Source organism: Mytilus trossulus, chromosome 10 (assembly GCF_036588685.1).
Source record: "Mytilus trossulus isolate FHL-02 chromosome 10, PNRI_Mtr1.1.1.hap1, whole genome shotgun sequence".
Lineage (NCBI taxonomy): Eukaryota > Metazoa > Mollusca > Bivalvia > Mytilida > Mytilidae > Mytilus > Mytilus trossulus.
The window spans coordinates 66,709,995-66,725,933 of NC_086382.1; the positions used below are offsets into that span (position 1 = coordinate 66,709,995).

The window sequence follows — 15,939 nt, forward strand, 5'->3', positions numbered from 1 at the left end:
GTTACTTCAGAATCAGGAATTTATTTTTATCCACTTCCTATGCAACTCTGTGTATGCCCATCCTTTTACTTTCCTGATTTTGTTTGTAAGATAAAGTACCATACACATACAAAAAAAAAGACAATTCAGAAAAAACTGAAGTTGAATAAATGTATATGCTATTAAAATTTGTCTTTAAAAAATCCAAATCTAAATAGTTTCTGTCCCTTTGTCCGTCTGTCTGTCTGTCCAGCTACCTGTTAACCCTTTCCTCCATTGAAATTTTTTTTTGGCATACTTGATTCGCATAGGATTTTTTTGATAAAATGCTAAACTTATGCTTTAAAGTATTAAGGCATTGCGAAAAACAACTATTTCATCAAATAAATTTAAGTTGGATATTCCTATGATATTCCTTTTCATATTGGATACAAACTTTATTTAGTCAACTGCAGACACTTTGTAGTCAAAGTGTTTCAACTGAGGTACTACACAGGCGTCAAAAGGCGTCATTATGGAGTAAGGGGGGTGGCGTCAAAAGGCGTCATTATGGAGGAAAGGGTTAAAGGTTTTGATCAAGGTAGTTTTTTATGAAGTTGAAGTCCAATCAACTTGAAACATATTACACATGTTTCCAATGATTATGATCTTTCTAATTTTAATACCAAATTAGAGTTTTTACTCTAATTTCACAGTTCCCTGAACATAGAAAATGATAGTGAAAGTGGGGCATGCATGTACTATGGACGCAATTGTGTTACATTTTATTCTTAGACTTGTTGCAGGGGAAATGAATTCTCAACTAAACAGTGAAAATTTTAATGAATTTCTTTTATTTTGGGGTATCTTGTAAGAATATATTTTGCTACAGATTTTTGACAAAAGGATTATGATTTAAAGAAAAAAAGATCAACTATTTTATTACAAACAGAATAATTATAACTTGATATTTCCCTGTTTTAATTACAGAAAATTACCACTACCTACACAGATCTTTCACAGTGAGATTTCGTTGTTTGTTAGACAATACATCAGGATTTATTGTAAGTACAAAGCTCTTTAATCTCTTTACTATCAAGTTTATTAGGACAAACTTAAAATCATAGCATCCATAGATATAAGAAGATGTGGTATGAGTGCCAATGAGACAACTCTTCATCTAAGTAATAATTTGTAAAAGTAAACCATTATCGGTCAAAGTATGGCCTTCAACATATATGTATAACATGTACATTTATTGATCTGACCAAGATTAGGTCTTGTAGTAATAAAATTTTTAGCATGATTTTCGTATTTGACTAAATCAAGGCAACAGTAGTATAATATGCCACTGTTCAATAGTCATTATTTGATAAAGCAAAAAAAAATTTGGGAAACAAACTAAAACTGAGAGAAACATGTCAACTATAAGAAGAAGAAAAGAACAACAGAAACACTGATTTACAACAAAAGCAAACACCAGCAAACATAGAAACAGACTATAGGTATAAAGTAAACTAGTGCCATATTCCTGGCTTGGTACTGGACATTTTGAAAAATATGATGAGTTTTGAACCAAGAATGACTGTAGTTTAGTCATTTCATTTATTGTAAACTTCATGTGTGAATTAATCATAACAAGAGCAAAAAAAACAAATAAAATAGACAGTATCGAAAACTACCACTTAGTCACTGAATAACAGTTTCCATAGAAATCATGATTTTGAACAAGAAATATTAGAAGACATGTTTTACTATTTTGCAGACCTTAGAAATTAATGGTTGGATCCGATTGTTGCATAATAATATTGCTCCCCGATCGACAGAGGAACCACAGATGGGACTGTTTGCCACATGTTGTCCGTTTGGGCCACTATCACTGCTAGACTTGCCGTCCAGAGAATTAACTTTTAAATCTAAACATAAAATGGACTTCTCTCCAATGTCCATGGATAATCGGTAAGATTTTTATTGTCACTGTTTGGCGTTTCTTTGGTCTGTACTCTCTTTTTTTTAAGTACACTTGTCCTTTATTTTAGATTACTATTTTTCTATGGTAACAGTATCTTTGTTTTTTGGGGACTTTTTTTCTTTTTTTAAACAATTTACAAAAGTACATCTAAACCTTATTTTTCATATAGCTGTTTGATGACCTTTTTTTCATTCTTTTGGTCCTCGTTTCTGTTTTTACTGTTCTTGAGAAGTACATTCAACCTTATTTTAATACTATGACTATTTGATACAGAGAAGCCTGTCATGCCAACGTATTGTTCTGAGTGGTACGGACATATAATTCCTACAAATATCTTAATATTATACTCCGTGATATAAGTTCATGTAACAGGGGAGATATAATTGCTACTAATATCTAATATTATACTCCCTGATATAAGTTCATATAACAGATCAACAACACTATCACACTCATAAATAATAACATTAACATGGATTAAATTTATAAAAATATTTCATAATTATTCACTTGAAAAAATTACAGGTCATCTTTCAGTATCAAATTTTATTAAAAATCATTGAAATATATTTTTTTTAAACATATTGGAGATATCATGAAAAGTAAAATTAACAGATTGGAGGTATTTTGTGATATATACATTAATACACTGCAGGTGTTTTGAACATATTAGAGCTATTTTGCTACATACATGTATCTGATTAGAAAATTTGATCCCATAATATGTGAAAGTCAAAGTGGTTTGGTAATTTATATGTGAAAGTCAAAGTGGTTTGGTAATCTAGAAACAGATGGGGTTATCTAAGCATCAAGTTTATATGTATAACGTGTTATATAGCATGACAGAAGTCAAGGAGGCCAGTTTTTATGTCAGTTTTTTCCTGTCTTTTTTTTCTAGTGGGATAAAACTAAGAAATTGTTATTATTATTACTGTAGTTGAAAATTCTTTCCTGAATTGAATACTTTTTTTTAATTGCATCTTCTAATTCAAATGATACAGCAGTAAGATAAATATCTATGAAAACTTGCATATTATTTCTAAGATGTAATTTCTATTACAATATTATTGAAGACATATACATGTGCACCAGTACCAGGGGAGATAATAACAAAAATTCAACTTATCTTTTATAAGAGACAAAAAAAGAGAATGCTTCCTTATTTAAGTTCTATCACTTTTGAAGAATCATTCATTTGATGTGTTTGAGCTTTTGATTTTGCCATTTGATTAGGGACTCTTTTTTTTTAATTTTACTCAATTACTCAAGTTTGGTAATCTTGTGATTTCTTTTTTGTAAAGGCTTTTTTCCTGGAAATTGAATTCAATATTTTAAATTCTTATCAACATGAACAATAATACACTATTACCATATAAGCTCCGCTAAATATACACTAGTAAAAAAAAATATCTAATGAATTTTTGTTCTCAGAAAACACATCCAAATAAAAAAAAAATTTAAATCTAAAATTAAGATTGGTTGTGAATCTGTTACTAAAATAAAAAATATAATTGCCCAGTAATACAGTTGTCAGACAGTCACCCACATGTGAAGTTTTTTTTACGTGAATGTAGGGATAACATAAGTACATTAAATGAGTGATAAATCTTGTCTAAGGCTGGCGAGTTACTAACATTCTCACAGCATAACCCTCATAAGTATAAACTTAATCATTAACGTTTTAAATTGTCCACAGTCACGCTAAAATCGAGAGATGATCCCTGTTGTAACCTATGACATTCTTGTTCTGTTTATTAAAAAGTATGAAGATATTACCCTTCCCAGCCCACTTTTAAAGTTTGTTTTGTGTTTTTAATGAAGATGTTTTCTCAATATGTACCTGGAACTCGTAACAAAATCTACCGTTTGAATTGGATAGTGGAAGATCAGATTTCAGATAAAACTCCATGTCAAGACCTGAACAAGAATCGGGGATATAAATTTATGTCTTATTTGACAATATTTTGTGAATTGTGTACAAATTGACAGTGAAATTTAATATTTAAATGATATTTTTATCCTTGATAAACTAGCCATGTTTTGTAGTCTAATGGTAATACATGTCACCTTATTGTCGAGAAATATGTAGATCATTTTTCATTAAAATATAAAATTACAGATGGACAGTTGTAAGGTTTACTCTGACTTACGGAAAGATGTAATTAATTTTTGACCTGTTAAAAGGCTGTAGATTTGTCTTAATCAAAAACACTTGGCGCTTACAGAATTTGTATCGCTGTTTTTCATGATGATGCTTACGTAATGGAGTTCAAGTATCAAATTTAAACTTATATCACATCTTAATTATTTATTTGAGAAGAAAAATGTGTTTTTAGAAAGAAAAGTTGTCTGGAGTCACACTATCCTGGCGCTTCAGCTTGTCAAGGTCATTGATTTTGTTCAAAGGGGACAGGGAAACAAGAATTGAAATATGTGTGTCTGACGTTAGTTTTAATAATGTTGTGTTTTTTTATTTAATAATATTCTTTTGAAAAAGACACATCAAATTCTTTTGATTACAAGTTTTATAAAATGTGGTTTGAAGGGTGCATACATGTCTTTGTTTTGGTAATGTATCAATGTAAACTATATTAGGCTGACAAATTTTGGATACTTGTGGATTTGTAATATATAATACTTTTGATACACACACTGAGTAAAGAGTAGGAACATTCAAAACCAAAAAAAAATATTAACAAATTAATAAATGAGTAAATAAATAACAAACAAAATTGATGAGTAACAATGACTAAAGTACATTTTCCTCAAACTGGTCATTCATAAAAACATCCTTACAACTCTTTCTCACGCCTGATATTACACTAACCAATGAAATAGATGATAACCTGTCCTTTCTAATTAACCCTAGAACTAACATCCTTGTTGTCATGACGAGTATACAATTACAATATGTAGGTTACAACTGACAAATTAAGAAGATTTATGGCCATATCATACCTCATCCTGTGGTCTCTATCCATTCATTTCTGACCTCGTACATCTGAAGTTCCCACATATAAAATAACATACTGTGACTTGGCATTAAACAGGTAGTGGGTGGAATTTTGATAGATTTGAAAACAAGTTGGTCAAATTGTACTTTTAGTGAAAATTTCTTACCGATATATAGAATGAGGAAATGTGGTATGATTGCCATTGAGACAACTAACCACCACAGTTCAATTGATGTGGATGTAAGCAATTATAGGCTGTAGTACGGCCTTCATCAATGAAAAAACCCAAAATAATACATAAAAAGCATCAACAGGAATGACCATAACTGTTAGACAGCAAAACAGACCAGTCAACCAACAAAATATGATTCCTTGACTCAGGCTGATGGTTTGTGTTCCAACCATTGGTTTTATCATGGAGAGAAGAGATAGAACACTGAATAACAATAAAAATCAATGCTAATTAAGGTGTTAAATTATAAAGTAAGGGGGACTTGTTTAATGGGTCAGTACTCCCATCATAAGCTCTTATAATGAATTACCTTTTTGCTTTGTTTGTTTGTGCTTTTTTATATATACATATATATTAACAGTCACATGGTTTGAAAATAGGAATCTCTATCTTCTGATTATTGCTTTGCCAATTTGTTTCCTTAAGAATTCCATCCGTTAATGCTAGGACTATTGTGAACTAAAACGCACTATAATGAAAAGCAAGAGTATTTATATCTTTATAAGATTTGATGTCAAAGTACAGTGTATGACTAAGTAAAGAGGTGCAATTTCAGTGTTATACTGACCTTGACCATGTTTTGTTGACCTTGATTATTTTGGTATGTTATTTATGACTATATCTATGCCATGCGTGGTGTCTTTATATGTATATTATGATGTTAAACATATATAAAATATCATGGTGACTTTGCATTAACAAATATTAAATGTATGTACATGTATATATAGATAAGATGATGTGGTATGCTTACTAATGATACATCTATCCAATGAGAATCCATAAGACTTCAAATGTTGTAGGTGTATGCAACTATATGTTACAAATAAAAGAGACATCAGTTCATAGAAGTAGGCCTTCAAGTAAATTCCAAATTACCTTATTTCTTCTGTTGATATTTTGTAATTTATTGCAGGATTTTTGCCTCTTGTGCAGTTACCCAATATCCTTTCTCTTCTTATTCGTTTCAAACTTAAGATATAAAAGGAAAATGTACGTAGGGTACAAAATAAGAACAAGTTGTGTGTTACATTGACTTCAACTTGTATTTTATTTTGACCCAAATGAATGCTCTAAATTCGTTCTGTAAAATTTAAATACTAATATCTATGAATAGACATTTGTATATAAATTCTAAAAACTGATTTTCTCCCACTGCAACATAGTATTACCTCACACAGAATATGTAGATTCTGTTTTAACATGCAGTAAAGTTTATGCCACAACTATTTGAATCACATCCGGATCTGAATAGATATGTTTGTCTTGTCCCAGCGGAGCCATTTATCAAGTTTTACATCAACAACCCTTCATTGATCAAATCATCAGATATTAACAAAATATGCAGATTAAATGAAATCAAATGTAATTTAATTCACATTTTTACAATTTAGAATTCAGATTTGAGACCTTAACATCATATTGATTTACTATTCTTTCATTTATTACGATTTTATAAAATTCTATTGATGGCTTTTGATTTTGATTTGAATTATATCTTGTTAAAATCTCTGGCAAACACTGATTTTTTTATTTTTTTGAGTAAAATGAAGTATCTATATATGATCTTGCTATGGTATTTCTTTGATGTTGGATATATAATATTTTCATTAATATTCAATGATTTTTGTCAGTGATCAGATATATTTGATAGTAATATGAGACATTACATCATCATGGTACTCCTAGAAATTGTGAAAGATATAATATAAAATATATTAAAGGTTTCACTAACATTAATACACCAAAATATTTGAGACCTTGGAGAAACAAATGATTAAGATGAGGGTTTCTTTTTCTGACAGAGTTTTTTTTCAAATATTGAGCAAGATATATATTGATGTTTTTTTTTATTTCAGGGGTAAAATGATGTTTGGATTTTCTGACCGAGAGTTAGCTACAAAGTCTGGCTATGATCTGGTTCACCCTGATGATCTTAACTATTTTTCAGCAGCTCACCAAGAATGTAAGTTAATAAAGGCAGCGAAACACTTCAAATTCTCTCAGTGAAACAATCATTATATTTCAAGTTAAAATTTCATCATGTTTTGTGTTGACTCATATTTAAAGGTTAAAATTAAATGTTCAATAAAATTCAGTTTCATCTAATTCTCTTCTCTGCTCATGATGCCAACCTTGCTTTAATCTTATGACCCTTAGAATAAATATATATCTATGACATTTACCATATTTCTTAAATTCATCAATTCATAAATAGATACTGACATATACACAATGAATTACTGATTTGGTTCTCACATAAAAAGTTAGTAATATGATTGAATTAGAACTAGTGAATTTAATTTCTATAACATTTTATATAAGTTAAAGGTTACAAATGAAGGGTTAATTTTTTCCTCACAACAGACTGGAAAAAGAACCAGTTATCGAATAAAGTTTGTGATAAAAATATAAAGATGAGATGTGGTAGAAAAAAAATAGCAGAATTCAAAGCAGTTGCAAACTTATAAATTTCTGCATCATTTTCAAGGTGTTGATATTGCCCATTTAAATAATAGAAAAAGGATTACTAGTTCACTGTTGAAGACTCCAGATTCATTATTATTTTTCATTACAGTAATTTTGATATATAATTAAAGGTATATAAAACAAGTTCACCATGGGCTCAGCAGCTGAGCATGCAGTATCTGTGAAAAGCCAGAAGTCAAATACCTTAAGAAATAGATATTTTCCTCAATGCAGGATCACTAGTACCATAAAAATAAATCAATCAACAGAATTTATATGTGTTTGAGTATTTTTTTGAACTGTTATTTTTTTTCCAGTAATAAAGACAGGCAGTTCTGGACTGATAGCGTATCGATGGTTAACGAAAGAATTCCGCTGGATATGGTTACAGTCAAGTTGTAAAGTTATCTATAAAAACAGTAAACCCGACTTTGTTATCTGTACACACAGACAACTTACGTGAGTATAAACACCGACATGTATTAGTTCACAATATTCAATGCCTTTCTTGGTAATCTTTTAAATAGCATTTACCAAGGCCCATATATATATATATATATATTGAAAACACAAAATGGAATTCATTCTTTAAATTACATATTTTAAAATAGAACAGATATGCAGGCTAATAAATTACACATATGTCATAATAAAAAAAATATGTTGTGTTGTATAGTACCAAAAAAATCAATTACAAATAGTCCTGGTAAATGTTGGAGTGCCTACCAATTGTACGTTTTATTCATTTATAAAACTTCAATTTATTAAACTATTGACCAATCAGAATCAATGGAATTTATTTTGATCATACACTATGAAGTCAACCTTCAACAACTTTGAGATTTTTTTAAATGGAAACAGATCAAATTACATGGAAAGAAAATATGAACTAATAAAACACAGATTACAGATATAAGAATTAAAATAGAATATTTTTTTTGTGATTTTTTGGTAAAAAAAAAGTTTTTTTGCTCCAAAGAAATATAACATGAAGAAAGTTAACATAACGGTCCACTAAATGAAGTAATTATTTTTTATAATGGAAACTATGTCCTTCAATTTTTGGTTTCAAATCTCCTTTGATAATTTTGTCATTTAGATATATAAGAATGTTTGTCTATTTCAGTGATGACGAAGGACAGGATTTGTTCCACAAACGAGGAAATGAATTCAAATTACCCTATCCATTATTAGATTTAGATATTTGTTCTGGTTTTGACTTTCCTAATGATGAAATGATGTCAAAAATGAAAAATGGAAAGCAAAAGAAACAGAAAAATCAGGGGGGAAGAGAATATTTACAGTCCCCAGGGAGGAAAAGAAAGACTGGATGTAGAGATATTATCAATGGAATCAACGGTTTCAGTGGAAACTATCCACAATACGGAAACTTTGAAGGTAGTGACTTTAAACCAGAAATTCTATATCCATATCCACCCAATAATTTTGGGATAGAACCTGAAGTTTACCGTCCACATGGATATACCGGGTTTCCGGGAACTGTTTATCCATCTGCCGCAGATACTTATGGTTTCACAGAAGCAGAGAAGCATAGTTACGCGAATGGTTATTATCTGGACTCACATCGGAGACAGTATCAACATACTTTAGGTTACCATGGAAATGGCTATCCTGATTTAATGACACCAGCTAGTAAATATGGGTATGGGTTTGGGTGTGATAGTTATGGACTTGAACTTGCCAAAAAGGTACATTACGGTGAGGATTTATCAAGACTTGACAACGATTTTAGAAAATATGCATATGAATATGGTAGTGACCGTCTTCAGCCTCGTCTAAATGGAAGTTTAGAACCTGTTGACTTAAGGTCATCATCAATGTACGGTAGTACTGGTTATGTGAATGGTGTTGATTCAATGGTCAGTCACGGGTCAGGGTACTCCTCATCATCTTTGATCAAACCTGAAATTATTCATGGACAAAGTTTGACTTCAAAAGAGACAAAAGTTATTTGCTCTACAAATGACCTTGGACAAAACGGTCAAGGTCTGACAATTCCTTTACAACATAATTCAGTGATAAAAAATAATACTAGTCCAAGATCAATTCAAAACTCACGGAACTCTGATCATGTGAATGGACACTTATCAAACAATTACAATAATTCTGGACGTGGGAATGTGATAAGTAGTCCAGGCTCCTCATGGAATCCTTGTCTGAAAAATTCCAGTCCTAATTCTACACCTCGGTCTGATCATAGCTGTAGTCCCAAGCAGAGCCATGGTAAATCTGATGGAGGGATGTTGTCTACTAGTAGTCCTGTAACAGGGGCCACCCAAGCATCAGTTATACACACACCTATACATTTAATGGACAGGTCACCTCCAAACAGGTAAAATATCGCAATATTCAGATCGTTAATAAAGTAGTTTTCTAAAGGCATTTATTAGTTGCTTAAATTTTTATGTTGCATTCACTTTATGATAATATGGTATCCTAACATTGGTCCTGCTAGAAATTTCTAAACAGACCAATTTGTAGTCAAAATATTATTGAATGACATAAATGCAAATGTAACAACAACATTTATGAAAAGATGACAGAAAAATAACTCACAAACACTTACTCATAGTCCCTCATACTTGTAAAAACTAGCATCACAAATCATTAAAACTTTTGGTGGAAAAAATTATAACTGTGACCACACACCACTTAGACAGACAGATAACTGAAAGACCTTCTGTAAAAATGTGACCAAAGAAATATTGAGAAGATCCACAACCTAACCAACGGCTTGTATAGTAATACCAGACTTGGCTGTATTTTACCAGATTCATTTTTCATAGAGATAAAATTATTAATTGGTGTGAACAGAGGGGTTCAACTAGGCCATGAGTAGTAATATTTGATTTTGGACTTTCCTTTTTGAATTTTCCTCGGAGTTCAGTATTTTTGTGTTTTTACTTTTTACATATATATTCTTTTACTTCATCCGAAGATATTAACATTAATGTTTTACTTTTTTCTGTAGGTCCTGTGAGAAACAGCCATTAGGTGGTATACCAGTTCCCGTTGTAAAAACATCACCATGGGTACAGTACCACACGCCACACTCCTCCTACGGTGATCCTAAAGACTGGTCAGTTCACAATGACCTCTATTCCTGTCATCAGAAGTCAAGGGGAATTATAGCGGACACCATGGCACATATCTCAAAAGTGACTATCCAGTGAATAGAAACATTACTGTTATACTTTGTGATATTGTAATCGTGTTTTAATACTCAGAGAGAAAGACTTTGCCAAACCTGAAAAAGTCCCAAACATAGTAAAGTGCTGTTATATGTGGTACATGTAGTATTCACTATACATATTGCACTGTATGTGTAGCTTGTTACTGTCACACAAAATTGTGGTATATATATTGATATAATATGTAACAGTCACTCGTACATATTTCTCATTTATTTTGCCATTAATCAAATAGCCAGGCTATATTTTTGTTGTTAAAAAGATTACAAAAGCTACTCAAATTTATTTATTGGTAAAGTTAACACTCTCCATGATGCAAACTAAATAAGTAATTTAATTATCAGTCCCCTATAGATCATGATTACACATTTAAGTAAAAGAAGGGAGAAATTTGTTCTATGTGATATAAAATGAAAAATATGATTCTTTTGTATAGATTGAATCATAAAATTCTTTTGGTTGTAAACACTGCATTTATTTTGAACATATTGGTGCATAAAGACATTGTGTTTAGATGATATATGAATGTAAATAATACTGTCATTTTGTAAATAATAATCATTTATAGAGCAAACAGGGTGTTACTCACTTTGTTTAAAAATACTGTTTTGTTGTTAATTGTTGTATGTTTTCCTGTTTAAGTTGAAGTCAAACTGGTCTGTTCAGAAGTTTTGAATAGCCAGGTACCTTTTTTTTACACCTACAAGGGCCTCCGTGGCCAAGTAGTTAAGTTACTGAAACACTAGTTTGTCAACACAGATTGTGAGTTTGAAAAAGGCAACTGGCAGGCGTAGTCAACTCCAATCTTAACTGACTAGGATTGTTGATTCTACTGCAGGTCAGGGTTCTCTTATGGCACTCTGACTTTCTACCCCATGAAATTGAGCAATATTGCTGAAAGTGATGTTAAACACCACTGAGTCAATCAATCAATAAATTTGTCATCTACAGTTAAAGTATCAAGTGTGAAAAGTGTATAAACATAAAGACTTCTCATTAGACAACATTATATCAAAAAACAATTGATCAGGCTGTAACTAATTACATGTCAGCAGTCAAATAATTCTGAAGGCATTTTTCAGATAATTGTGAAGACCTCCTTTTTCTACACTGTCATTTAATTTGCAGTTATGTAAAAAGAAAACTTAAGCATACTGCACAATCTATGCTTTCCTAATTACCTCACACGATTAAATATCTAAAATGTTTCTCTTTTGTTGCTATATTTCTAGGATCTAAGTATAAAATAAGGAGCTCTACTGGTTCATTTAAATTTATTGTTTGGTGGTGAACTATGTTTTAAACTTTACTAGCACCAAAACAAAAGAGATTAAAAACTGAAAAGATGTGTCTTAGAACACCATGAAAATAACTATCTGATGTATATGCATATGTCAAATAGATTGGTTTTCATGTTTACTTTCACTAGTACTTGTATGCTAATGTTATATAGAATTCAATCATCATAGCAGAGTTCTGGTAATCCTTTTACCCTTATTTGTCCCTTAAGAAAATGAACTAAGCTGTACTATAATTTCTATTGCAAAATACCAGAACCGAGCCAGTCATAGCAAAACTCAGTAGTTATAACCTGTGAATAATACTTTTAGAGAACTCTGCAAATACAGCTTAAAGATAAGAATGTGTGAATCTAATTTTACTCCTTTTGTTACATGGTGTAATTTTTATGCTCTTTTTATTTATTGGTGCTTCATCATGTTAAAATCTATCATTTATTACATAAAATAAACAATTTATTAACAAAGAACAACTATTGTCTTATTTGTTTGTATAAAGACTAATGACAGATAAACATGTTTGCAGTCAAACTGTATCAATTCAGTCAAAGCCTGCTAGAGTAAAATATTTCATTTCATTCCTATTTCCAAGAAAAATAGAAATTTTATGGATACAGTAATAGTTGTTTGTGATTAATATATCCAACCAATTGTATTATTATTATACCCCTGCTTTAAAAAGGGGGGGGTATACTGTTTTACCTCTGTCTGTCCTTCCGTCAGTCTGTCAGTCAGTCCGTCCGTCCGTCCCATGAATATTTTTCTGAGGAACTACAATACAAGGATTTCTGAAATTTGGTTTCAGGGTTTATCTAAGTCAGCTATACTGAGTAATGCGTTTTCAGATTGATCACTTGACAACTTCCTGTTTACCAAACACTTGCATGATTTTACACATGATAGCCAAGTTGAAAATTTTCGTCGCATTTTTCTCAGGAACTACAGTACAAAAATTTCTGAAATTTGGTTTCGGGATTTATATAAGTCAGCTATACCGTGTGATGCATTTTCAGATTCATCACTTGACAACTTCCTGTTTACCGAACACTTGCATATTTTTACACTATTAATATTATCCACTTGCGGCGGGGGTATCATCAGTGAGCAGTAGCTCGCAGTTTCGCTTGTTATACCTTAAATATTTTATAAATAATTCTATTGGGTATCAAGTTACATGATTCAGTTAAATTTCCTTTAAATTCAAGAAAGGACAAATAACCCTAAAAACTAAAATGACAAATAACCGAACTCCTAGGTAAATACAAAATAAATAGTCTGTAATCAAATGACAAAAATAAAAGCTCAAACACATCATTGAATGGATAACAACTGTTATATTCCTGACTTGGTAAAAGCATTTCTTTTGTGTAAAAATGGTGAAATAAACATATTGTTATAGCTAGTAAACCTCTAACTGGTATCAGTCATATAACATTCCATTATATTGACAACATAAAAAAGAAGTGGTATGATTGCCAATGAGACAACTATCCACAAAAGACCAAAATGACACAAACATAACAACTATAGGTCACAGTACGGCCTTACTTTTTTTTTAACAAAGCAAACAGACACAATATGTAAAAATGTCAAAAATCGATAAACAGCAGTCAACATTGAGTTATGATCCTACTCATTATAAAACAAACAAATATGTAGACAAAGCGCATTATCCAAAATTCAAGACAAAAATAAAAATGTAGTTGTCTCATTGGCACCCAAACCACATCTTCTCATCTATAAACAGTAAAAGTAATATTTATAAAGACAAACAAAATAATATTATAAACACGTTATTAAGAAGATACACCATGTCAGTGGGATCCCACTCCTCCCCTAATTTGAGGCAGTGGTGTAAATAGTTACCAAATGTTCCAGGATTATAATGTAACTACCACAAAAGAACACACTATAAGAATCACTTGAAAAAAGCTTAAATCAGCATATTTATACAAATAGAAATGATTCTAACAAAACATAAAGTGGGCGTCGATGGGTACTTATACATCCACACAACAGAAAGACACTATTACAGATCTGAGAGTACTCGCAGATACTGACAGCTAGTAAAAAGTCAATCACATCTATGGCAAACACAAATCATTTATTGGGAATAACTCGATTAAGAGTTAACTGACAATTTCGGGTATGTTGACGTATTCACTTTACGAAGACGTCTGACAATTTTGATGTATGAAGAAAGTTGACACAAATTTGTATTTTACCCTGTAGGCAGAACACATTTGCGATATACTTTATTCCCCATTGACCATTGATGTAGATTCTCGTTAAATTTCGTTTCCGAGGAGATAATGTTTGTAAAATTAAACGAACGACAACACCAAGTATGTGAAAAGCTAGAAGAGGTGCGCTAAAAATAAGTCGATTGTCCACTTCATAAAGTAAAATTTATTTTATCAAATCAAAATGGCTTCCTTCAGAACGTATTTTAAGTCTTACTTATGCATATTAACATTAGAAGTCAATAATTCATTCATGCCATGCTCTTTGTTCAATTCTGCATGGCCAATGCTTGTTATGAAGATATGTTCAACTGTAAATAATATACTTTCTTGCTGCCCGATAACTTGATCTCGAAGCATGCTGGTTTTTTTATGTTTTATGTTTCGCAGTTGTTTTTATTTTTTATTTAGGTATTTATTTCTTTTGCTTATGCAATACCTTTGCTATAGCTGCATACAGTCTTTTGTTTGTGCTTATAGTGTTTAATTTTGCATCTGCTACTCCGATATAAATACAATGTGTTATTATGTGCTGATATTTGACAATTGTTTTAATATATCTTGCTTAGCTTTTATTCTGCATGTGCTCTCTATGTATTAATAAATATATGTGCTGTCTGTATGGTTGTGTTGTACATGTATTTGATGTTATTAAATGTATGTTTTATTTATTAATATCAGTTGGTTTAAAGATCTCATGTTAATTTTTATTGTGTATATATGCAACACGACTTTTAATTAAAAAATATTTTTACTTTCCTTTAACAATTATGCAAATTTGGGTGCTGGATTTTCTCGCTATGTAGAAGACTCATTGGTGGACTTCGTTTTTATTTTTGCTGTTTGGACGTGTTGTTGTCTCTTCCATTCTCAATTTTATAGAGCATGACAAAAAATAATCCTTACTTTATTTGAAGACCATCTGCAAAAAAAAAATGATTAAATACTATCCTGTATTTAGAATTCACCAACTTTTGTTATCTCCGTTTTCTTCATATTTTGGTGTTATACGCCTGTTCCCTTGTGTATCACCAGCCTGGTAGTCAATTTCACATAACAATACTAACATGGTTGTTTGTGCAGAGGTCTTGCTTGTATCAAGGAATGTTTAACATCTGTCTGACAAATAAGCCAACCGAAGGTTAAAATGAACTGTGCATTTAAACTTGTTCTGTATTTAGCAAAACCTTTTGGAATGTTGTATCCTCTATAAAATTTCTTTATTTATTTGGCCTTTTCAACAATTTTTTATTCGAGCACTGATGAGATTTTTTGTAGGTGAAATGTGCGTCTGGCGTATATATTTTTAATCCTTGTATCTTAATGATGAAATCATTTATAACCACTGGGTCGATACCACTGTTGATGGAAGTTTCTATCCCGAGAATATCACCAGACCAGTAGTTAGCACTTATGTGTTAATACATCATTGATATCATAATTTTTGTCATAATTATAAACAAACTTTTCACAAAACTTCGAAATGCTTATCATTTTCTCCTCAAGGAATATAATTTATTCACGCTTTACTGATGAGTCTTTTGTGGAGTATACAATTTTAATCCTGGTATCTACACATGTATGTATCATGCAAAAGAGGA

General features: G+C 31.0%; 1 protein-coding gene across 2 annotated transcripts in view; it reads left to right on the forward strand.

Annotated features, from left to right (window-relative positions):
• Nucleotides 1-11,560, forward strand: part of LOC134688402 (aryl hydrocarbon receptor protein 1-like) — a 56,901-nt gene extending 45,341 nt beyond the window's left edge. For both annotated transcript variants that reach the window (XM_063549104.1, XM_063549103.1), the window contains 6 exons: nucleotides 949-1,022; nucleotides 1,724-1,917; nucleotides 6,976-7,082; nucleotides 7,903-8,044; nucleotides 8,712-9,938; nucleotides 10,578-11,560. In XM_063549104.1, the coding sequence (XP_063405174.1) occupies nucleotides 949-1,022; nucleotides 1,724-1,917; nucleotides 6,976-7,082; nucleotides 7,903-8,044; nucleotides 8,712-9,938; nucleotides 10,578-10,779 (1,946 nt within the window). In that variant the 3' untranslated portion in view covers nucleotides 10,780-11,560. The remainder of the gene's footprint in view (nucleotides 1-948; nucleotides 1,023-1,723; nucleotides 1,918-6,975; nucleotides 7,083-7,902; nucleotides 8,045-8,711; nucleotides 9,939-10,577) is intronic.
• Nucleotides 11,561-15,939: the final 4,379 nt, after the last annotated feature.